We start from the raw sequence: 25,725 nt of genomic DNA, 5'->3' as shown, positions 1-25,725 counted from the left end.
TTAAAGTTGGTAAAATTTGCGTCATATGTAAAAATGTCCGCCGGTATAATATGCTACTGCAATTATATTTTAGCTTCCACAACTACAAAATGTTCAAGCAAAATTTCTTAAATATCATAGACAATCAAATATTGGATTGCAGAGATATATTTATTACTGATAATTACATATTATTAGTTGATCGTCATACTTCATAAGTCCTTACATGCTAGTGCTACAAGTTCAGTGCTGGATCTCTGGATTTAAGCATCCTAAACACCGCTATGAATATATAATGCAGCTAGTGCATCATGCTCTCATAATACTCAGCCTTTTGAGTGAGCTTTACAACATCTTTCTCTGAGAAGTCCTGTGCTAGTCCCACACTCCAGAAGACTAGCTGGAACAGGACAAACATGATAACAAATATGATTTGTCCCTGTTTATTAATTCTCCTGGCATCTGAGAGTTTATCCACAGGGTCTCCACCCTGAATAAAGAAGCTGTTCACCTGCTGTTTCTTTAACTGTGGGTTGTCTTTTTTTCTCCTCCCTCCTGCACCCAGCTTTTTCATTTTCGCCATTGCTTTGTCATTCTTGTTTGGAGAGAATAGTTCTTCAACATGAGCGCATTGATAGGTATGGTAGGCCATAACTACAATTATGATGTTAAATGAGTAAATTAGAAAATAATCTATCATTTTTAAGTAGGATGTCTTCGGCACCATTTCATTTATACTTGTCTGAACATTAGCTATGACCAGCATACATGTTATAGACACCATTACTCTGTCTTGAAAGTTATCCACTCTGTAGTAGAATGTCATGTAGGCAACAATAAGGAGTAGAATAGACTGCAGGAAAACAGATATTGCATGGTAAAACCACAGTCGGGTTAGAATCAGGGAAACCTTCATTGATGCAAATTTGGATTCAGTTTTGTTTAAAACTTTCATCAGCATGCCTCCAACCTTGTACTCTAACAAGTATTCTTTTCCAAGATATTCCACACCTTCATCAACGACTAATGTTAAATAGTCTTTAGTACCTCCACTCATATCAAACACCATCTTGCAAACCTGAGTGTCGAATGGATAGTAGACAAGATCATAGTCACAGGCCCAGTCAATAAAATACTCACGGGTCATACTTATCCTACTATCTTTTCCTTCATATATGTTTGCTTCTATAGCATTTAATGTGTTATCAGGAGCAGGGCTTCCGCTTCTTTCCACAAAGGTTGAAACTGATGCGTCTACAACTGTTCCTCCAATGATCTTGGCAGTTGTAAAGCTTAGTGAAGGTGACCAAATTCTAGACTTTAAACTGTCTGAGAGTGAATTTAGATCTGAAGCTTCCTGGAGATCATAAAAGTTGAGACGTGGATCCACCCAGCTCATGGTTAGATCAAAATCTGCTGTAAAACTTAAATCCAGCGTGTCAACTTTGGGGAGGGCTAAAACTGAGATTTTTATATAAATTTGGAGTGGGTCTCCATTTGAAGTTCTTGGAAACATCTCTTTTCTGTAATCATCTTCTATCTTAAGGATGTCACAATTCTTTTCATCGCTGGCATCAGTGCAGTCAGTGATTAGGTTACATCTCTGACCAATGGTAACACAAGACCCGTCATCACAAGTAAACTCTTCACTGCCCTTGCAATTTGTCAGTGTCATCATATGCTTCTCCTGATTTTCTTTTAAGCAGATTCCAGAACTCACCTTCCACTCCTTCCTTCCAATAGGGTAAAAGGCGGTTGGTATAGAATCGTCAGATGTCAACTCTGCATACCTTTCCACATCATACAAGCTCTCAAGTCTCCAGGTCTTATCACTCTTAATATAGTAGATGTGACTTTTGCCTGGTCCCCTCCAATGAGCCTTTTCATTGATAAATCCTTCAATAAAATATTCAGAATCAAAAAATCCTTCCATGAGTTTAGTTTCAGATAAACAGAATCCTCTCATTGTAAGATTTATCCTCATATCAAATTTGCAGGCTGAGCAGGACCTAAAATACATTTTTTGTGTTAAGATTATTCTGATGTTTTAAAAGCTAAGTCAATGCATACTTAGAACTGCACTCCTGTGTTTCCCATTTCCTATCTCCAGTTGTGGTTGCACAATTCACAAGATCTCCCCCATTGGGTTGTCCATCCCCCCATAATCCAGGAAATGCAAGGGGTTCTCTAAGCACAGAATGTATGTAGAAATCTGAGTCAGTTATATTTGCGAAGGAATTTTTCACCGTGTTTTCAATTTGTCTTATTTGTTGGCAAATAATAACTGTTGGATAGTTCAATGCTGTAGACTAAAGTTATTGGTAATTTGGCAAAGGAAAAAAAGCCTCTTGAAAAATTTTGAATATCTTATTTGAAAAAAAAATATCAGTCACCCAATTACATGCTTGGATAATTCCACTTTTGTGATTCAATCATGCAGTCTGTCAAAGATTCTCAGTGATCTTCGTAGTATTTAGGGTGTCTGTTACCTAGATATTGGATTGGACCATACCCCCTCCTCCCATGTATCAGTGGCACCAACCCAGACAGTCAAACTTCCAGATGCACTGATACATTTCTCATGTACATCAGATCTTACAATACCCTCCAGCTTATCCATTGTGCTCTGGTACTCGTCACCACTGTTGGGTACTCAAATATAGAATGGTTGATTTTACATAACATGAGAGGGACTGCAGAGGAATATGACTTTCCATTTTTAAAGGGAGTGTCCGCGAAAAATGAAAGGGGGTATAGGCTTGCGGCGAAAAATAAGCACTTTTGATTGCTACTAATATTACTTCTATCTGTTGCGTCTATAAGGAGAAAATTGTTAAAAAACGACTCATACCGAAGAACGTAGTGTCCATACAAATTCAGAAAGATGCAACATTCAACTCGGATAGTATACAAATAGTTAAATAATATTTTGTATTTTTCATGATCTGAGAGTTACTTTTGAAAACATTTATTCCTGTTTCGAGGATTTTTGATAATGAAGACGACATTTTCATATTTTCAGGAATGTTCAAAAATCCAGCGTCATCGAAAATTATTTTAAAAAAGCAAAAATATTAATAATCGATGACTATTGTTTGTAATATCTGATTGATTTGTTTGGAATTAAATTGATTTGTTTACGTTGATTTATTTAACTGTTAATGTAATTTATCTAATAAATCCCTTTCGTTCATATATATATCTATATTCTATATATAAATTGGCTTGTCTGTTTGTCTGTCTGTTGTTTGTTTGCTTGTATCCAATAAATGTCAAAACGGCTGAACCGATCGGGCCCAATTTTTTTTGTGGGACATCACGTGACCATAGGGAAGGTTTATGAATGATAAATTTTTTTTAAAAATGTGCTTTAAAGGTTTAAAATTTAAATTCCTGAAAATCCGCGAATTTTTTTTAAAATCCGCAAAATTTTTTTCTTCTTTGTTTTAAAATGTAAACAAAAAGCACATGTTCACAATTTAAATAGAAGATGGGCGCGAAGCGCCCTAAAATCCTAGTATATATATATATATTTGTATATATGTTAGCTATAGCTGGCCAAACGGCTGGACCAAATTGGCTGACATTTTTTGAGGAAGCCCATGAGTAGCCCGGAAGTAACATACCTAGGCTAAATTCAAATGATTTTATTTTCAAAATGCAAAATTTTGTTTAAGTGTATTAAAATTCCACGGACAACGCCGGGCACTTCAGCTAGTACATATTAAAGATATATTCTTACTTCTATCTACTTCAGCTGGTACATATTAAAGATATATTCTTACTTCTATCTACTCCAGCTAGTACATATTAAAGACGTATTCTTACTTCTATCTACTTCAGCTAGTACATATCAAAGACATATTCTTATTTCTATCTACTTCAGCTGGTACATATTAAAGATATATTCTTACTTCTATCTACTTCAGCTAGTACATATTAAAGACGTATTCTTACTTCTATCTACTTCAGCTAGTACATATCAAAGACATATTCTTACTTCTATCTACTTCAGCTAGTACATATTAAAGATATATTCTTACTTCTATCTACTTCAGCTAGTACATATTAAAGATATATTCTTACTTCTATCCGAATTATGGTTTATCTATAGTTGTAAAGTTGTTGAGTGTACAAAATATATGATTTGAATTGGATAAAAAAAAAATTTACTAAACCTGGTATTTCTCCTCCTAAATTCCGACAAAACGAAGTGAAGAAGAAGAAATTGTAATCCTCGGGAAAAAGAAAATAACTAAAAATATAATTACTGGAGTTAACTAAAAAGTAAATGTTATCTATATGATAAAGCTCAATTCACTAATATATTGCGAAAGCATGAAACAACATGTCCCTCCTCCTTAGTTCCTTCAGAATACTTACCTTGGTCCCTCCTCCTTAGTTCCTTCAGAACATCTACCTTGGTTCCTTCTCCTTAGTTCCTTCAGAACACTTGCCTTGGTCCTTCCTCCTTAGTTCCTTCAGAACACTTACCTTGGTCCCTCCTCCTTAGTTCCTTCAGAACACTTACCTTGGTCCCTCCTCCTTAGTTCCTTCAGAATACTTACCTTGGTCCCTCCTCCTTAGTTCCTTCAGAACACTTACCATGGACCCTGCTCCTTAATTCCTTCAGAATACTTACCTTGGTCCCTCCTCCTTAGTTCCTTCAGAACACTTACCTTGGTCTATACTCCTTAGTTCCTTCAGAACACTTACCTTGGTCCCTCCTCCTTACCACTGCACAGAGTAAAGGTCTGAACATATTCAACATCAAGGTTCCTTTCCTCCCAATACTCTTCAGACCAACGGACAATATTTCCAAATACGTCAGCTCTAAATCATATCATACTTAAGGTTGATTTACATAACAAAAATATTTCATATTCAATACTAAATATTAGATAAATCGAACAGCGGAAGATTAAGTATCTTTAAAGAACTAATCCAAAATTATAAAAAAGAGATAAATCCAATATTATATTAAAACTAGGTAGCCCTGCCTAAAGCTCGGATCCATGACCACAAAAATAAAAGTACTAAAGTATAACCTAGAATAAATTCTTAGGGTCAACTGATTTCATATCTGTATAAAAAAAATTCTTGAAGAAAAAGATCAGAGTATTGATTTAACTCCTGTCTTTTATATTCCTTGGATAATATCTGTATGATTTATGATCTCTTAAATATTTTTGTAATTAGTCATTTTTCAGGAGACACGATCTCAGTTTGATGCCAATTATTCAAATCATACTTCACACCGCTGTAACTAATGTAACTTTATTCAAATATCACACACATAGTATCACTTCAATTTGGGTTTTTATGACACCCAAAATTTTATATCGATTATCTAAGAAATAAAATAAAATAAAAGTTCTAGAAAATCTGTAAATTATAAGATTTTAGATCTGTAAAAAAGAAAATTTTCTGTAAAAAACTAAATTTAAAAAATCTGATGATTTTTATCAACTACGCAGAAAAGAAAATCTTTAGAACCTGTAAACTGAAAAATCTGAAAAACGTCTAAGATGTGTTTTGTTCTTAAAAGGAAGTTAAAGTAAAATTTTTGTTAACTTCCTTCCTTTAATCCGGATGAGTTTTGATAAAACTAATTTTTTTTACATTTTCTTGTTTAACCTTACTTTGAAGTTTAAGACCCCCCTATTAGTCACTCATACTTATGTAAAATATAAATAAAGTAAATGTATGGAAGCAAGTACTCTTGAATTTAATGCTAAGTTTACGGGGATTTTGAAACATTTTACAACCATGAGAGAAGATAAACTATTGGACAGATTGCCAACATTTACTTTCAACCAACAGAATCGTTTCAAAGAAAAATTATTTGAATGAAAATATTTATGGTTTTGAATTTCATCTTTTCATCAGCAAACTGTGCTTTTTTTCTATGTTTGGTGAAATGCCTTCACGATTGTTGTAATAGATGGAATGTCAATTTTAACATTTAAAAAAAAAAAAACTTATAATAAAAGTATATGAAAACGAAAAAATCGTTTTAAGAAAAATCGTTTAAAAAAAGAATTTGAGAAAGTTTTTAAGAATGAAAAACGAAACGAGCGCTCAGCATTTTCACCATAGAAAACACTCGCTTTCTAACGATGAAACGACTGTTTTTAAAAGGTATACAGACGAAACTATGAAAACTCGTGTAGCCGAGTTACTACAAGCCAGTTATAGAATAAAACAATTTACATAAGCGAAGAAAATCTAAGACAGCATTCATGAACCTTGCTACACCAAATTGTACACACATTTTGAAAAACGTCTATAATTTTTTTTGGTCTGAAAAGGAAGCTAAAATTAGTTTTTTTCGTAAGAGAAATAAATCCCTATTTGACCGTTTTCCAAAAGGTTGCCAATGAACGCTATGAAACCGAGTTAATAATCTTCAGCTCAGTTTGTAAACACTGTTACCTGTGATGTTTAGTTTTTATTCAGTTAAAACCCGAATATGCATAACTGTTTTTAGTTAACAAATGCACTTGATTATATATTTTATCTTGTAAACATTACATCAGTAATAATAAATCAACATTAATTACCAAATATGAACTTTTTACTAATAATCGTAATCATTTATTGCAAACCTTTGCCACCTCATTTCTAGTTTTCATTCAAAACCCAAGAGCGAGAAATGATTTCAAACTTAATTGAAATGAACTTTATTTAAACGCATTCTAAAAAAGGTATAATCCGTGGATAAAAATGAAGATTACCTACACTCTGCTAGGTTTTTAATGTCGTATTCCTCTATCACAAAGTCCCAGAGATTATACTGTGTTACAGCTCCGGACCAGGACTGACGAAGATCATATCCTCCATCAAGCTCATCCTGGTCCTGACCTAAGCACAGAGATTACACTGAATTACCGCTCCGGGACTAATGGAGATCGTATCCTCCGTGTAGCTCGCGGTTATGAGTTCATTATTGAAATTTGGAGATTATACTGTGCAATTACTCCAAGACTGACTAAGATCATACCCTTCATTTATCTCATCTAAACACAGAGATCATACCCTCCATTTAGCTCATCTAAACACAGAGATCATACCTTCCATTTAGCTCATCTAAACACAGAGATCATACCTTCCATTTAGCTCATCTAAACAGAGAGATCATAACCTCCATATAGCTCATCTAAACACAGAGATCATACCCTCTATTTAGCTCATCTAAACACAGAGATCATACCCTTCCATTTAGCTCATCTAAACACAGAGATCATACCCTCCATTTAGCTCATATAAACACAGAGATCATACCCTCCATTTAGCTCATCTAAACACAGAGATCATACCCTCCATTTAGCTCATCTAANTTAAAATTTTGAAAATCCACGAAATTTTTTGTGAAAATCCGCGAATTATTTTTGTTTTGTTTTACGATGTACACAAAGAGAACATGTTCACAATTAATTTAGAAGATGGGCGCGAAGCGCCCTCTAAGGCTAGTAATGAATACTATACCAGGACGGATTGGTTGCTTACCTATAATAAATACTCTAACAGGACGGATTGGTTGCTTACCTATAATAAATACTTCACCAGGACGGAATAATTGCTCACCTATAATAAATACTCCACCAGGACGGATTGGTTGCTCACCTATAATAAATACTCCATCAGGACGGATTGGTTGCTTACCTATAATAAATACTCCACCAGGACGGATTGGTTCTGCAGATTTATCTCCTGCGAATGCTCCACTATCAACCTTCTCTCCGTCTACGAAGAGCTTGTACTGATCTCTATATCCGTCATAGGTTATACAGAAATATCTCCATACACTAAAAATTGGAATCTATTTATAGACACATTTGGTTTGTCTGCTAGTTTTTTATTAGTCTACTTGTGGTGAAAAAACGGCCTAATCAATAACCCCGAAGACGGTTCAATAGCAGGGAAAGTTAAAACCATTGTCTTGTGGCGGCGTAGTGGCGGAAGACAAGGCTTTTGAGGAGTTTTGAACCGAAGATCAAGACGTTCTCCAGATTCCAAGCCTGCCCCATTCACAGCCAACCTTCTCGCCACTCCTCAATGTATCACCGACCTCCTCGCAGAGTTTCCAGATGTGGTCTCGTCCGACGGTTTCACGGCCTCTAAACCTCGTCATGGAGTTACTCACCATCTACTCATTCAACCTGGTCCTCCAGTATTCGCAAAGGCTCGACGTCTGGACTCGGAGAAGTTGGCGTCCGCCAAACAAGAGTTTTCTGCCATGGAGAAAGCTGGGATCATTCGTCGCTCTAATTCTCCTTGGTCTTCTCCTCTTCATATGGTCAGGAAGAAGGACGGAGGCTGGCGTCCTTGTGGTGATTATAGACGACTGAACACGGTTACAGTTCCTGATCGGTACCCTTTACCTAATATTGCTGATTTCACCTCTCGAGTCACAGGTTCAACCATCTTTTCTAAGTTGGATCTTCAGAAGGGGTATTACCAGGTTCCTATGGCTGAAGAAGATATCTGTAAGACAGTGATCATCACTCCATTCGGGATGTTTGAGTTTCTGCGTCTCCCCTTTGGCCTCAGGAACGCGGGGAACACCTTCCAGAGGATGATGGACTCCATCCTTGGAGACCTCCCCTACTGCTTGCAGCAGAGGATCGATGATGCCTGGGTTCCGTTGTCCTTTTTCTCAAGGAAACTTTCGGAGACCGAGAAGAGGTACTCCGCTTTTGACAGAGAACTCCTGGCTGCTTATCTATCTATCAGGCACTTCCGCTTCATGCTAGAAGGTAGAGAATTTTTGTTATTCACTGATCACATACCTCTAACCTCAGCTTTGTTCAGGAGTTCTCCGCCCTGGTCTGCTTGTCAACAGAGACACCTGGCCTATATTGCGGAGTTCACGAAGTTGCGGAAGACGAGGCTTTTGAGGAGTTTTGAACCGAAGATCAAGACGAGGCAAGATGAGCAACTTCCGGCCACGTCATCCCTCTATTTGAATAATATTTTACGTTTTGATAAATTTAAGTTCTAAATTTTAGTAATAAAGTAATTATTTAAACCAGGCGTTTATCAAACTGAGCGTAGCTAAAGTCTCAAAAACTTTTTTTCGGGAAATCAAACAATGAAAAGTTTTATGATGTAAAGAGTGAAAATGGTGTCATAAGCAACATTTTGAATCTAAACTTATCACGAAAAAAAATGTCCGTGAATTGCCTGTAGGCCTAGAAAAACAATTATACATTTTTAGGGAGAACAATCTATTATAAGACTATTGTAAAAATTGTTAAATATTGCATACAAATCTAAGGAAAACTGTCGATCTGTGTAAAAGTTATCAACTAAGTTTACCTTTTCAAGTTTCAAGTTTATTTCTATTGTTCAATCAAGTTGTTTAGCTTGAGAGTTGAAACTAAAATTTAAATATTATTTATTGTTTTAAATATTTACTTAAAAGGGGGTAGCTCATAGTGCCAGCTGCAGTACTTGGTTCCTGTCTTGCAAACCCTGGAAACAAATAAAGATTTTAAGATAATATTATAGAATAAGGTTAGAGGTAAACCCCTTTTTAAATCTTCAATTTTCTCACAAAAAAATTGAATAAAAATGGTATTCTCTCTTCTAGATTCGAGGATTCCTACAAGAAAGACGTATAAGAAAAAGTTCAAAATGTGTCTCAATTTAGCAAGAAAGCTTAAAAGCTTTACTGGACCCAGGAATAATTACCGAAAGTTTTATTTTAGTGTTGTTTTAGTTTCAACGACCCAATACAAACCTCAATATATAATTGCATTTTTTAATAATCGACTCAGTTATTATTTCAAATAAAAAATTTATTTTAAAGATCCATCACAAATCAGAAGACCTTACTACAGTCTTGATTTAGCAAGGTTATTATATGTTGCAGACAGCCTTGAAACTTTGATTTAAGATATTTTTTTCTAGTGTGTAAAAAATTTATTGACAATTATTTATTTTGATACTTGTTGAAATAAATTTTCAAGCTAATATCTGCTTGAACATCATGTAAGGTGCAAGGTGTCCCAAAAACATGACATTTTTAAATTTATTTTTACATAATTTGTTAAGTTCTTTGATACCAAAGAGAATAATAAAACATATCACATGGCAGTCATATTTCATAAAAAAAAGATTAATTTCAAAGTAAGATATTTTTTGATTAAAAGGCTAAAGAAATAAACTGCCAAAAGTCTTTATAATATCTTATATAGTATATGGAAGAAGACATTCTAAATTGTTTATCAACTGTCATGTTTCGTGGGACATATATTTCCGCACCCATAGAGAAAACATGAATGATGCGTACATTTTATCATTATAACGATAATCTGTGAATTAGATTAGGAATAGTAAGAAAGAATAAAATCATGAAAACCTGAACGCATTTCTTCCGAGATGAAATTCTGAAAAAAGTTCGTCAGTTTCTTCGTTGCTGTACGCATACGTAGTTATGTACATCCTAGGCCGGGTATAGTACAGCTGGACCCTGTACATAGAAATATTATAAATATCTTAAAATAGTTGTATTTACTTCTTTAATTTTACTAATGTAAACAAAATGTACGGCACCGTGGTCAAACTAAACTGTGCAATTTACTAAATCTCTGTTTTAAGTGTTAAGTGATCAGTACTTCAGGAATATACAACTTTGAAGTTTTAATTTGAAGTGCTCATTTTGCAGTTTAAAAAACATTCTTTATCTTTAATTAAGGCTTGAAGATTATACATTTTACCTATGACAAAATGTGTAACTGAGAATAGGTTGAAGAATAGTTCCGTTGTACCGAGCAGATGTATCCGCCCTGGCATATCCATCCTCCTGTACATAAACCAGTACATAATATTCATACAGTTCCGTTGAACCGAGCAGATTTATCCGCCCTGCCCTATCCACCCTCCTGTACATAAACCAGTACATAATATTCATATAGTTCCGTTGAACCGAGCTAATTTATCCGCCCTGGCCTATCCACCCTCCTGTACATAAACATACAAACATGTACATAATATTCATATAGTTCCGTATGTATCCTCCCTGGCATATCCATCTTCCTGTACATAAACCAGTACATATTCATACAGTTTCGTTGAACCGAGCAGATTTATCCGCCCTGCCCTATCCACCCTCCTGTACATAAACCAGTACATAATATTCATACAGTTCCGTTGTACCGAGTAGATGTATCCCCTCTGGCATATCCATCTTCCTGTACATACACCAGTACATAATATTCATATAGTTCCGTTATACCGAGCAGCTGTATCTTCCCTGGCATAATCATCTTCCCGTACATACACCAGTACATAATATTCATATAGTTCCATTGTACCGAGCAGCTGTATCCTCCCTGGCATATCCATCCTCCTGTACATACACCAGTACATAATATTCATACAGTTCCGTTATAGATCAGATGTATCCGCACTGACATAAACATCCTCCTGTACATAAACCTGTATGTAAAATTTACATAGTTCCGTTGTAAATAGCAGATATATGCGCCCTGGCGTACCCTTACTCTTTTACATTAATAAAAATTCGATATTTCATATACTCTACTTAATCTAGCGTGGATTATACCTGTAGTTTAATAACGAATACTCTACTTAATCTAGCGTGAATTATACCTGTAGTTTGACAACTTATACTTTACTTAATCTAGCGTGAATTATACCTGTTTTTTGATCACGTAAACTCTACTTAATCTAGCGTGAATTATACCTGTAGTTTAATAACGTATACTCTACTTAATCTAGCGTGAATTATACCTGTAGTTTAATAACGAATACTCTACTTAATCTAGTGTGAATTATACCAGTAGTTTAATAACGTATACTCTACTTAATCTAGCGTGAATTATACCTGTAGTTTGATAACGTATACTCTACTTAATCTAGCGTGAATTATGCCTGTAGTTTGAAAACTTATACTTCACTTAATCTAGCGTGAATTATACCTGTATAGTTTGACAACGTATACTCTATTTAATCTAGCGTGAATTATACCTGTAGCTTGATAACGTATACTCTACTTAATCTGGCGTGAATTATACCTGTAGTTTGATAACGTATACTCTACTTAATCTAGCGGGATTTATACCTGTAGTTTGATGACGTGTATACTCTACTTAATCTGGCGTGAATTATGCCTGTAGTTTGGTAACGTATACATTCTATTTAATCTAGCGTGAATTATACCTGTAGTTTGAGAACGTATACTCTACTTAATCTAGCGTGAATTATACCTGTAGTTTAATAACGTATACTCTACTTAATCTAGCGTGAATTATACCTGTAATTTGGTAACGTATACACTCTATTTAATCTAGCGTGAATTATATCTGTAGTTTGAGAACGTTTACACTCTATTTAATCTAGCGTGAATTATACCTGTAGTTTGATAACGTATACTCCTGTAGCCGCATCAGGATTAGTTTCAAGTTCATATATTCCTAATTGACCCTCACTTCTAAAAAATCATAATTATTAAACTTTTAAAATTTGTTGTCATCTCCATTCCCCTCTATTCTTTGGCATATACAGGATTTTTCACATTAATGGCGACTGAAAATTAATTTAACGACTTTCAGAATGATTTTGGTCTGTTAACTGAACAAACAAAAGATGGTTTGGCAAAGAGTGAAACAATTTACAGTGGCCTAAAATGGTATAAAGATTTATCGTCTCTGAAGTTTCATTCTTTCTGGGTAACCCTGTACATTTACAGATACAAAGCATTTATCATTGCAAAATTGTTTTAAACTAAGACGACATTTCCAAAAATCCATTACCAGTGTATGAGCTTGATGAATTGTTTATATGTTGTATACCTTGCAATCAAACTGGCGAAGATTCCCAGCCAAAGCGTAGAAATTGTCCGCGCCACACAGACACATGAAATGGCAGTCAATCCCACGCTCCCAGCCTGCCCGAGAACCCACATCTACCATAGATTGTAACCCAACTAACTAAAAGATGGAAAATTTAACACTTATTTTTAAATCTGATATTAAAAAGGGATTTTACTTTAAAAAGATTTGAGTCAATCCTAATTTTATAAAAATCACGGGGGGGGGGAATATCAATTGCTATAAAGATTGATGATAGAAATAGTTTTGATTTTTAACAAATTTTTGATCAACTCTTATTTTTTATTAGATATATGGTAAATGACATAATGAAGAATTCTTGTAAATGCTTATTTTATTTCATAATCTCTAGGACTGGCCACACGTCTGCATTCTTCTTTCTTGTCCTCTTTATAATTTCTCTTTTAGCTTTCTTTCATTCTTGTTTGGTGGATTATACAGGGTGTCCCACGAAACATTACAGTTGGTGAATAGTTTTGAATTGGTACAGGGTCCATCTTTTCTTAGAAAAAGAAATTGATCAAAATCACTATCTCTGGGCCATTTGGGAGATTTTTGATTAATTGCAAAATTTCTATAATTTTTTGTTTCTCTTTTTAGCCTTTCTTAGGCTTCATCAGCGTGTTTTAATTCAATTATTAGTAGATGCAATGTAATCCTTTTTAAAGAATTAATTTTCGATTCCAATAATGAAGATCAACAGCGTTAAAAATGGTTATTTTCTATAAATCAACCAATTTTGATTTGTCACCATAAAATTCAAATATCAGTTAGAATCCATGAGCAACAGAATATATATCTATCCCATGATAATTAGTTATAGTTATAGAGCCAAGGCTGAAAATTCTTTGGATACCCTTAATTCCGATTGCTAAATCTCTGTATCCATTGTGGACACTTTTGATTTTCTGTTTAATCCTCTCTTTTGGTTATCCCTGCTGGATTCTGACCAATGAGAGTTCTATCATTGGTTGCGTGCCGGAAATTCAAAATGTCTCTGCTTTTAAATGGCTATTCGGTTTCTTCAATTGACACTCTGATTGGCTGCGTTACAGACACTTTCCTGGGTTTTAATGAAAGATTAAATTAATCTGCAGATAAATAAAAAAGAGATCAGGCATTGATCTTGATATCTACACAGTTATAAAGCTTTCAGCTCAGATCGAACAGATCGTCAAGCCACTGCACATCACATCGTGTTTCTTAGGTCGATAAATGCGATATGATTTATTCTGACATTTGGATATTTTCCTGTTAAATGCAAACCTAAATTCGGTGTTAAACCAATAAATATTTTTTAAATGTAGTTCGGCACTCCTCATCTACAAGGATTTTTCTATTTGTTTACATTTTTAAATTTAGAAATATGTATAATGCAGAATTGATAAACATTTACTATAAACATTTTTGGTACAAAATTATAAAGGAATATTAAATCAAAAAAAACTTTAATTATCTCTTAAAGTATCGAACAAAAAAACTTTTTTAATACCAGATAAAATTAAGGGTATATACGGTCTGAATAAAGAATAATTGCCTGACATCTTTATTCTTCATAGATTAAAAATATCTACAATTTTTTTGTTATGTAAGCATGTAAACATTTTATCTACATTATACGAATAGTTTATACAGAGATAAGAAGATTAAAGGCAATGCTGGGCATTGAGATAAGAAGATTGATAATCTTTGAAATAAATGTGTAATTAACTATTTATAACACTGTTATTTTGGTTCGCAGTGTTTCTCTTTATCGAGAAGGTTCAAGCCTTTTTAGATTTAATTTTAATATAATAATAAAATAATAATCTAAAAAGCCGAGAACCTTCAAGATATAGAGAAAATTTAAGTCCAAAAACTTTATAGCACGTCTTACCAAAATGAAAGTGCTATAGGTAATTTTCTGAAACGTTTGTATACTTGTCTTATTTCTATGGCTGTTTCTATATCAAATAAGCTTTGAAACAAAGCAGAAGTCAAAATATAAAGTTGATTTAATTTTATTTTCATTTCAATTTGAAAAGACTTATTTTGGAAAAATCCTAATTTTTGACCAGGACAGCACCCCCATTTTACCTTGCATAATAGTTTCCATTTTTACAATAATAGCGCGCATCGCACTGCGCAAGCCCTGGCCCCCAAGAGAGAGAGAGAAATAAATCAATTAATGAGCCTTAGGCTTCAAGAATACTAGGAAATGTATTGAGGTATATGATTTAACAAAAGTTGTTTAGTAGCTTATAAAACCTTTTCGTATTTTTTGTCAAATTTATTTGTTCTTTATGTAAAAGCAGAAATACATTTTTATAAACAAATCCGAAATGTTAAACTCCTGCCACCTAACGATGAATATGTAACTTAATTGTTGTAAATGTTGTAACTTGTAATGTGTTTATTTAGACTTCAGAGATAAAGCCAGTGTTTAAAGATATGAATAATGTTGCAATCACATTAACTTTGCTGACGACTTTCAAATCGTTTTCTAATACTGTGTCTGTGCTATCATATTACATACTCAAAACTATGAGGAACATAGACCGCTTAATCCTTGGGTTTTTTAAAATGTGGTCTGCTTGTTCTCTGTTTCTTCAAAATTTAAAATTGACTAAATATACAGTTAAACCCTAAATAACCCATTCATCAAAATAATTCATCAAATGTCGATTCTTCACTTTCTGATAATGAAATGTTGCAGATATTTAGTTTTTTTAATTAAATTATTATATGCAGCTCTTTAAAACTGTTCCCGCATATGCATTACTATTTATTTATTTTTGCAAATGCTGAGATTTACGTAAAATAGTATAAAACCCATTGATAAATTGTTAAGACGACATTTGATAAATTTTTTCGATGTAAGGCTCATTTAAGGTTTAACATGTATTATTGGGCAAATTTCTTCGGGTTAATTTATCGAACATATCAAAAAATATCGTTAATATATGAACACGATAAGCTACATTTTAAAATGCCCATGTAGCCGTACAATTTAGCTATCACAGATCTTAGATGATTCATAATTAGTAAGCTTACACATGTATCGTGACGACTGAAATAAAGTAGACATTTAAAACCCATATCCTCTTTTTTTCTGACTGATACAAGCTTAGTGGAGTACGTAGAAGGACGAATTCACCAAAGTCGAATCATCTTGAAAATGTCGTCTTAAAATTAATCCGTCTTTATCTTTATTTGTTTCAAGGATTTTAAAGATTACGGCAGCCTGATCTCATATAGCTTATCTTTTCAAAAACTGAATGTTATAATTTAACAAATTAGATGTTCTACACTAGATGTCAGAACTTTAACGTTTGCAAGATGATAAATCAGTATTTTTTTGATTATGTAAAAAACAATATTTTGACAATGGCATTTTATATTTTGTAGAATTAATGTTCTAGTCTTGAAACGTTTAAAATCTTAGTTATAGATAATATTTGACCATTTCAACACTTCAAATAATGATATTTTAGCTGAATGTTGATTATATCTCTGACACCAAAAGTTGGGCATCTAAGATCAGCTTTTAGAAGAAACCCCTGTCTTCCATTCCATTATTTTGTTTCCTATGAAGGAAATTTCACATTGAAAAGTTGGAACTATTCTTGTCCTCTCTTACTCTTATCCAGCAAGATATAGAATTTGTAATATTTAAACTCTATACTGACTCTAGCCAAAGGGTCACGTATTATAGTGCGGTTTAATAAAAACATGCAGTTTATATGTTTTCAAAGATCTCAAAGTCGTGACACAATTCCCATTTTTATTGGGACAACTTTTGGTTTTGAAATCCCCAAAGCCCAATGTTTGACCGGCCAAACCAGAAATCTAAGAATTCGTGTTTTATGGAGACATAACATATATCTTAAAACCTCTATTTTAATGTCTTTATCTATTAAAATGTTTAGAGTTTTATCATAGACAAATAAAACAAAGGTACTAATGCAAGGAAAGTTAATTGTGTTCGCGTTCACGCTGCGTACATATTGAAACCAGTTCTCTCTGGGCGCACTTTGTAAACAAGAAAAGAAAAGCATTTAATTTTGATAATTTTGAAAATTCACATAATATTTTCCTATGACCAGAATATTTCGTAGATTACTTTTGTGAAAATGGATCCCATGTCAGGCTGTGACATCCGTCTCGTGTTTACTTTTCCGCCCAAATACAGTACACTGCAATACAAAAAATGCGTGCACCTCTGAAATAACTTTCCTTGCATTAGTACCTTGAATAAAACAAATCATAGCTAGATAGCTTATGTACCCAAAATCCCCAGAATTGTACTGTCCGTGAACTCACACGTCTAGGGGTCAAACTGTACTACAATGATAAGCGGGTTGGATTTGGTGCTTTAACTTTGCTTTAACTGATTTCTTGATTATTATATCACCCAGTGCAGAGGAAGCTTTATGCATAATATTGAAACCTTTGCAGAGTAGCAATTTGTATCTTATCTTTATTGAAAAGTAAAACTAGTTTTTATAGCTGTCCTAGCTGTCCTACATTTTCTCCCCTTCTCCTATGTTACCCACAAAGGATGAGACTTCAGAGACGACTGTACGGATTTAACACTGTCTGTTTCCTCATATTTCAGGTGCCCTGCAACTGTACAATTGTTTCTTTATTTGCCCAATCATAAAAGAGGACATGAAAGACTACATTTATGGCGGAATACGTGTAAGAATAGTAAAATTTTAAAGAATTTTACTCTCAAAGAATCATCTTTACAGTCTCATCCTTTGTGGGTAACCCTGTACATTAGTGTCAAGTACTTTTAATATTGCGACCATATGATACATATCTTATCTCTAAATGTACACATTATAATCCAAAATGAATTAATTAAGTTCTACTCTAGATGTCAGGATTAACAATAGTAATTAAGTTGATAAATCAAAAAATTTCTGTCCAAAAAGAATCCATATTTCAAAACATAGAGACTTTTTTCTACAAAATAAGTTTTAACGTCTTGAAACGCTTAAAATCTTGATAATGAATAATGTTTGACGCGTAAAACTTTAAATGCAATATTTTAACCGATTGCTGATTACATTACTTATCTTTAGTATCTAGTTTGCTTAACTTATCTATGGTTTTATAGAAGTCATAATTATGACTCTTGATTTATCACCAGTAGGACAATGTCATGATCTGTTTTATTCAAACTAGAAATCGACAAGTTCTACGCTATATTTCTTAAGTAAATAAATCAACGGTTTTGTTGTGAAACGTTTATGAGACTCTTTAGTATCCATAAATTAAAGGAACTGATTAATCGCCTCAGCCTCTCATTTTTAATCCTTATATATTTGTAACCTGATTTAATAAACCTCTAATATTACAATTGCTATGAGTTCTGTTGATCAATTAGTCAAAGTTTAAAATATTAAAGATGTATAACGATTAGGGCCCGAATTGGAGAGGTCTCTGAACTACTCATCTGCACCAGTTCAAATCCTGAATCACCGATTCAAACCCTAATGAATCCTTAACTTTGAATTTTGGTGATTCAAGATAGATAGTTCAGCAACCACTGCAAACAAGACCGAAGGAGAAGGTAAAATTTATGCAATATAACTAGTGCAACTTTGCGTCCTCGTAGCTCCTCTAGTTTAGATTTAAAGCAGAAGTATGAGGAAAGCTAATTTAACCTGTTACAAATAAAAATTCAAAACATTTTTTTTTCTCATATCTCTTTCATAAAAAGAGTTATAATTGAAAACACAAAAAGGTTCAATCTATAACTTTGCGACTCAGCTCATGTTCATTCCGTCCCGGGGGATGCAAATATCAAAAGATTAGAAAACTGATGTTTGAGACGAGTAATCTTTGTTTTGATTCGTTTAAAATACTGCCATAAACGATTTATAATACCTTATATCAGAACCAAGAACATGATAGACTGAAGAACTGATATGTAGCTGTAGCATACATTATGCAATACAGTCTCCAGCTGAATATAAACAGCTACATAATTGATTATTGTCATCTTTAATTATTCAATAGTTTACACCTGCTAGTATATGTGTTTTGTTATGTTATCAAAGCGTTTGAAAAGAAAGTATTAAGACTCCAATTTAGTAAATTATAAGAAAATACTAGGAATAATTGTATAACAATTTGTAGTTCCGATCAGCAGACGTACATTTTAGCTTTAACAACAAGTACAAAAAATGATTGTATTTTGCTATTATTATTATTATTACTATAATTATTATTATTATTATTATTATTATTATTATTATTATTAGTAGTAGTAGTATTATTATTATCTTTATTATCATTATTATTATTATTATCATTATTGTGTTAGGTCAGAAAATAGTGAAAACCAAAGCTATACCAATTAGTAATTAGTAATCACAAAATCAGCAATAATGCATATGTCCAGTATAGTACAATGGGAAACATAGATTGCAATGAAAAGGTGCTCACGTTTTAAAGACTGGGTCGACTTGAAGATGTTGCATCTCCTTTAGTTTTACCTAATTAACTCACTTTTTACATTTTTAAGCTATCAAGCAATTCTTGTTAGTTTTAGTATTTATGAAGAAGTTTGCAAAGAACTTGCAACTATTGGATCAATGGGTAAAGGCTGTACTGTAAGAGGTTAATATATAAGCAATTAGTGTCCCCACATAAATCAAAGATCTATTGTACCATCTGTGTATTTTGTAGCTTCAATGGAAAATGTTTCCTTCCCTTTATCCATAACAAAGAAATATGTTGTACAATGATTTATTTTGACATAAGATAATAATTATATTGTGGAATAAGTAACTACCTAGTAGCACGGTGTAGGTTTAAGCAGATATTATTTATTAACGTTGGTTTCATCAATCTTTATCATTATATAATCAGAAGCATTTACATCATTAGCTTACTTTTCAATATTTGTATTAACATAATTTTCAATGATTAGTTATAATATTGTAATATCGATAACGGAATATAACAAAGTGGGATTAAATTTATGATTTTATATATTTTTCTGAAAAAAACGAAAATCTCCCAATATTTTTGTATCAATTTTGCATCTATAGTTGTTAATAGCACTAGGATCAATAGTAATTTTTTGTGAACAAGGAGTAACAACATTTTTATAATAAAAACTGTTTTTAAGTTATAGGTCAATTTAACAAATTTTTTGTTTTTAGTATTGAAAAATTCTACTGTACTCTTTTTATATATCCGGATAAAATCAAATGTTAGAAGTTTTGTTAAACATCTTCTTTTGGTAGTTTTGATTTTTCATGTTTTATCTAATTCCTGAAAAAAGAGCAAACTTTTGTCCAATAAACGCAAAATAGATTATTTTATGCAATGGAGGCAAGAATTCGAGCTTCTTCCTGCGCAATCTTCGAGAACTTGACATCGATGGGCTCCGTGGCCTCGAAGAGGGAGGGGGACTCGGTTAGGATCATGAAGGATCCAACCACCGCGGCTGCTCCAAAAATCCAGAGAAATAAACGATCCAGAACCATGGCTACAATCCCCCAATCCTGGTCCTCCTGCAAAATCAATTGATATTTATTTTGGTCGTCGTCAATTCAGTGTAGGGATTTATTTTTTTCGTTTTTAAACATTTATTTTTGTCTTTCCAGAGGATCTAAACATTTAGAATATTTGATGATGTCTGAAATTGCATGTCTGAAAGTTTTTTAACCATGCCTGACTGAAAGAATAGGCCTGAACGGTTTTGGTTAACAAATCAAATAATAATCAATTTTCAAACAGAGACACATGGATATCTAATTCAAAGTTGAACCGGAGATTCCATTCTTTGATTGAGAGGTACCTTCAAACTAAGCCTCAAGTCCCTTCAGATACATAATTTCATAATCGTTCCTTGAGAAGTATTTAATTTTATAAATGTGTTGGTATATTTTATTGTTTGTGTAGCGCCAACTTTTCTCTTCAAGTGCCATTTTTAATTCAAACTTTATTGTATTCCCGCGAACTATATCCAATATTCTAACCAATCCGATAATTTTTCTAATATTCTCATCAATATTTTCATCATTTCATTGATTTTATCAAATATTCAATCCAAGCATTTTTACGATCCAATTTTCAAATCAAATCCAACTTTTTTTTATAATTCACTCGTCTTTTGTGATCTAGTCCTCTTTCTAATCCAGTCTTCTTTTCTAATCAAATCCAATTATTTTTCTAATCCAATCCAATTATTTTTCTAATCCAATCCAACTGTTTTTCTAATCCAATCCGCTTATTTTTCTACTCTAATCATCTTTTCTAATTTAATCCAATTTTTATTCTGATCCAATCCACCTGTTTTTCTAATTCAATCAAATTATTTTTCTAGTCCAATCTTTTTTTCTGATACAATTTTCATTGCTAATTCAATCTTCTTCAAGTGCCATTAACCCAAAATTGTAAATACCACGATCTTAGGATTAAGTTCGGTCATCTGAATTATATGTGATTTTGAAAATGTTAAAATATGATCTGTCATTTATTTACATGTACAAAGTAGTAATCTCTGTTTGTCTTTCTGATGTCAAAAATATTTTTAGTTGAATAAAAATAAATAAAAAGAAAAAAGAAAACTCAGGAATTACATGGCCAATTTGACTCAAATTTTATTGGAAAACTCGGTAGAACCATGGGAATGTAAATTCTTAGAATTTTATATTAAAAATTGTAGAATTTTATATTAAAAATTCTAAGTTGAGTCGGTTGAATAATACAAGTAAAATCAAAAATATCTTCCTTATTACGTACGCAGATAGTGGTTAGTGCTAATCTTTAAAAGAAAGAACAATTAAAATTACGGCTACAGTCCCTTTAATCAGATCGTTTCCTATAAAAAACAATAATTTAACTAAATTCTGTTCTCACCGCATCAAATTCATCCTGTCTCTGAATATGTGTTTTAATGAAGAGAATATTATGAATAGTTTTCTCGACAACAAACGGTAGTTTTCTCTGTCCCATCGTAGCCTGGGCAGTACCAGCTATCAGCTTCTGGAAACCACTGAAATAATAAGATTTATAGCGTTCATGAAAATAAAAGAAGGACACAAGACGAAGCATAATTGTAAGTTGTTCGATTTTATTTTCTATGTCCAATATATAAGGCTAGCCACGATGAACGAGGCTTTAAAGACGACTTGAGATAAGAAATAAAGAGAGCCGTCAATTTAAGACACAAGATTGAAAGATATTTAAACAGTCAATACTCTAAAGTGCAGTCATCCTTAGTTACTTGAAATGTACACGGTTTTCAATTACATCTAACAATAAAAGTTTAGTTTGTTTTCGCGCAATTTTTTATGATTAAATAATTGTTTACCTGAATATCGAGTCAAGATGGCTCCTGAGCTGACCGTTGAGCTTGTCTCCTGGGAATCCGTTACTCGGCTCACACTCCGATAACTCCGCCAGAGCAGGGTCAGACTGGCGGAGGTATTTACTCCTCCGTATACCATTACTCGCCTTTACAACCTAGAAAAGAAATTTATAGAAAATGAAAAATTAGTTTCAATCAATATCAAATTTATAGAGCAAGTTATGCCTAAAAAATCTATTTAAGATAACCCTTGAAACTAAAATCTGTCAATTTCCGTCGTTGTCTCTCCTACATTAATCTGCAAGTAATGCTATTAAAATTATCACTTTCCAAATAGAAAACAAGAATATCAATAAGTAACATTGTAAATCGGGTATGTGATGATGTAAGTTTTAAATTGGTCACATGCAAATACGTTTACAGTTCCTTTAAATACCTGTTTAGGAACACGCATGAGAAGGAAGCCAGGCATCTTTTGGATCAATATTGTTCGAACCCAGACCGGCATGCGGTGTGTACTCGGCTTCCTACATTACAGTAACATATTTATCAACAAGGAGTGTACTCGCTTCCTACATTACAGTAACATATGTATCAATAAGAAGTGTACTCGCTTCCTACATTACAGCAAAATATTTATCAATAAGAAGTGTACTCGCGTCCTACATTACAGTAACATATGTATCAATAAGAAGTGTACTCGGCTTCCTACATTACAGTAACATATTTTTCCTACAGTACAGAAGCATATTTATCAATAAGAAGTGTACTCGCTTCCTACATTACAGTAACATATGTATTAATAAGAAGTGTACTCGGCTTCCTACATTACAGCAAAATATTTATCAATAAGAAGTGTACTCGGCTTCCTACATTACAGTAACATATTTTTCCTGCAGTACAGAAGCATATTTATCAATAAGAAGTGTACTCGGCTTCCTACAGTACAGTAACATGTGTATCAATAAGAAGTGTAGTCGGTTTCCTACAGTACAGTAATATATTTATCAATAAGAAGTGTACTTCGGCTTCCTACAGTACAGTAGCATATTTATCAATAAGAATTGTACTCGGATTCCTACAGTACAGTAACATATTTATCAACAAGAAATGTACTCGGCTTCCTGTAGTACAGTAAAATATTTACAAACAAGAAGTGTACTCTGCTTCCTGCAGTACAGCAGTACAGTGATATATTTACAAACAATAAGTGTACTCGGCTTCTTGCAGTACAGTGATATATTTACAAACAATAAGTGTACTCGGCTTCTTGCAGTACAGTGATATATTTACAAACAATAAGTGTACTCGGCTTCCTGCAGTACAGTGATATATTTACAAACAATAAGTGTACTCGGCTTCTTGCAGTACAGTAACATATTAGTGAACTAGAACTGTACTTGGCATCCAGCAGTACAGTAACATATATGTAAACAAGAATTGTGTTCGGTTTCCTGCATTACAGTAACATATTTATCAACAAGAAGGTACTAGGCTTCCTGCAGTACAGTAACATATATGTAAACAAGAATTGTGCTTGGCTTCCTGCAGTACAGTAACATATTTATCAACAAGAAGGTACTAGGCTTCCTGCAGTACAGTAACATATATGTAAACAAGAATTGTGCTCGGCTTCCTGCAGTACAGTAACATATTTATCAACAAGAAGGTACTAGGCTTCCTACAGTACAGTAACATATTTATCAACAAAAAGGTACTAGGCTTCTTGCAGTACAGTAACATATATGTAAACAAGAATTGTACTTTGTTTTCTTTTTTATTAACTGTTAATCGTTTAATTCAATGCCATTTACATTATAACATGGTTCAGAATTGTGTCACATTTGACAATCGGTATCTCAAAGCGTATTTCATGAACGGGACGAAGCAGTTTTGTAGATATCAATTTCTTTGTTACGAAATGTATTTTCTATTTCTTAGATCAAAATCTATCCAAATAGATACTAAAAAGAAATCTCAACGACACTCTCTCTCAATTTTCTGGCTCTGCTAAACTAATTGTACTTTACAAAGTGTTAACAAGCCAATTTTGCCTACAAAACATCCAGAGCCCGGCGTGGGGAACCCGTGGTCAATTAATAACTATGTATCTCTTCATTACGATAGAGAGGTCAAGGGAAGCCAAGGCAATGTAATATTCCCTCTTATATTTATTTCATCCTTGTTTCATCACGTGAATTAAGAGATATGTAATTTTTTCAACTTTTTATTTACATCAAAATCTACCATTTTCAGTTTTTAAAAACTGTAAAATCTATTTAGTTTGGAACACATATTTTTGAGTTCAGAAATCAAATCTAATTCATGTTTTCTGAGTAACCTAATTAGTTTGCATCCCTAGGGTTGCAATCTAACATTACGACCCTGGTTTCAGGGTTGCAATGTAAATATCAGGGATTCAATAGTGTCACAATTTTTTGGAAAAAAATTTAATTCCCGATATGATCAAACACATTCGAATCTTTGTATTCGATCGCTACTAATTTTACTTCTATCCATAGCGTACGTCTATAAGGAGAAAATGGTTAAAAATAAGCTTAATGCTTATTATTGATAAAAGTTATGCAAATTCACTAATTTGCATTATACCAGTCAAATTGTAAATCATTCAATTATATCATTTATATAATACAACAAATAAAATCCAAATTTAATTTTGGTCTACTAGATGTAGTTATTATAATATTATATTTCTATTTTTATGGAACACGATTGTAACTTTAAAAATATTCATTCCAATTCCGAAGATTTTTACTAACGAGACGATATTTTCAATCAATAAATCGTTCTCCTAATCTCTTTACTCGAGCATGAATGATTGAGAATGCCAAGCAAGGATGTAATGCAAGGAAAGTTATTTCAGAAGTGTACACATCTTTTGTACTGCTATGTACTGTCTCTGGGCGGTAATGNAATTGCTCTGTATTTGTAAATATTATGTGAATTATCAAAATTATCAAAATTTAATGCTTTTAACCTCCTCGGATACTTAACGAACACTGTGATGCATCTATTCTTGTTTACAAATTCCGCCCAAAGAGAACTGGTTTCAATGTGTACGCACTACGCAGAGTATACACGACCGCAATTAACTTTCCATGCATGCCAAGTATCTTTAATATTTTTGTGAAATCCGTTACGTTAATTTACAGGACTTATCTTATAGAAAGACAGGGGCGTAGAAGAGGGGAGGGGGGGGCTAAATATACTACCTGTAGTGTAGATTAAGAACTATTGTTGCTAAGCATACTGAGACTGCAACGAGCACCATAGAGAAGAGAAGATATCTACCCAGCAGAGGGAGGGTGAGAGAGGTGGCGGGGATCACCTCTATGACCAGAGTAAAGTAAAGAGTTTGGGACACAAGGATCGCTATGGCAAGAGCAGTTTTTTCCCCGGACTACAGAATCATACAATATTTATATTTTATTATTTATTATTCAACATAAATCAAAAGATAATAATAAAAACAACAACAATAATAATGATAATAATAATAATAATAATAATAATAATAATAATAATAATAATGATAAGGACTGCAGTAGG

The 25,725-nt window shown here is 33.1% G+C and overlaps 2 protein-coding genes across 2 annotated transcripts in view; both read right to left on the bottom strand.

Annotated features, from left to right (window-relative positions):
* Positions 1–129: 129 nt before the first annotated feature.
* On the bottom strand, positions 130–18,758 carry LOC111695278 (uncharacterized). Its single transcript, XM_023464535.1, has 13 exons — positions 18,717–18,758; positions 12,801–12,938; positions 12,361–12,439; positions 10,704–10,789; positions 10,346–10,456; positions 9,400–9,456; positions 7,645–7,787; positions 6,717–6,843; positions 4,696–4,812; positions 4,158–4,234; positions 2,469–2,631; positions 2,050–2,166; positions 130–1,988 (listed from the first exon to the last, which is right to left on the bottom strand). The coding sequence occupies exons 2-13, from the start codon at positions 12,911–12,913 to the stop codon at positions 281–283; spliced, it is 2,898 nt and encodes a 965-aa protein (XP_023320303.1). The 5' UTR covers positions 12,914–12,938; positions 18,717–18,758; the 3' UTR covers positions 130–280.
* An 806-nt stretch (positions 18,759–19,564) lies between these two features.
* LOC111695277 (acetylcholine receptor subunit alpha-L1) overlaps positions 19,565–25,725 on the bottom strand; it is a gene marked incomplete in the record, with an annotated part of 12,198 nt that continues 6,037 nt past the window's right edge. The window contains 5 exon segments of the mRNA XM_023464534.1: positions 19,565–20,353; positions 21,705–21,840; positions 22,159–22,310; positions 22,592–22,682; positions 25,389–25,576. Of these exon segments, the coding sequence (XP_023320302.1) occupies positions 20,159–20,353; positions 21,705–21,840; positions 22,159–22,310; positions 22,592–22,682; positions 25,389–25,576 (762 nt within the window).

This window comes from Eurytemora carolleeae, unplaced genomic scaffold (genome assembly GCF_000591075.1).
Source record: "Eurytemora carolleeae unplaced genomic scaffold, Eaff_2.0 scaffold160, whole genome shotgun sequence".
Taxonomy (NCBI): Eukaryota; Metazoa; Arthropoda; class Copepoda; order Calanoida; family Temoridae; genus Eurytemora; species Eurytemora carolleeae.
This window is presented reverse-complemented; position numbering and strand designations above follow the sequence as displayed.

What these genes read in the sequence shown, in the direction of transcription:
- LOC111695278 (XM_023464535.1), bottom strand. Translation starts at nt 12,913, where the DNA reads ATGTGGGTTCTCGGGCAGGCTGGGAGCGTGGGATTGACTGCCATTTCA. An exon ending in CTCGGAAGAAATGCGTTCAG is followed by an intron (nt 9,457 to 10,345) that starts GTTTTCATGATT and finishes ATTTGTTTCCAG; the next exon opens with GGTTTGCAAGACAGGAACCA. An exon ending in ACACAGGAGTGCAGTTCTAA is followed by an intron (nt 1,989 to 2,049) that starts GTATGCATTGAC and finishes AATGTATTTTAG; the next exon opens with GTCCTGCTCAGCCTGCAAAT.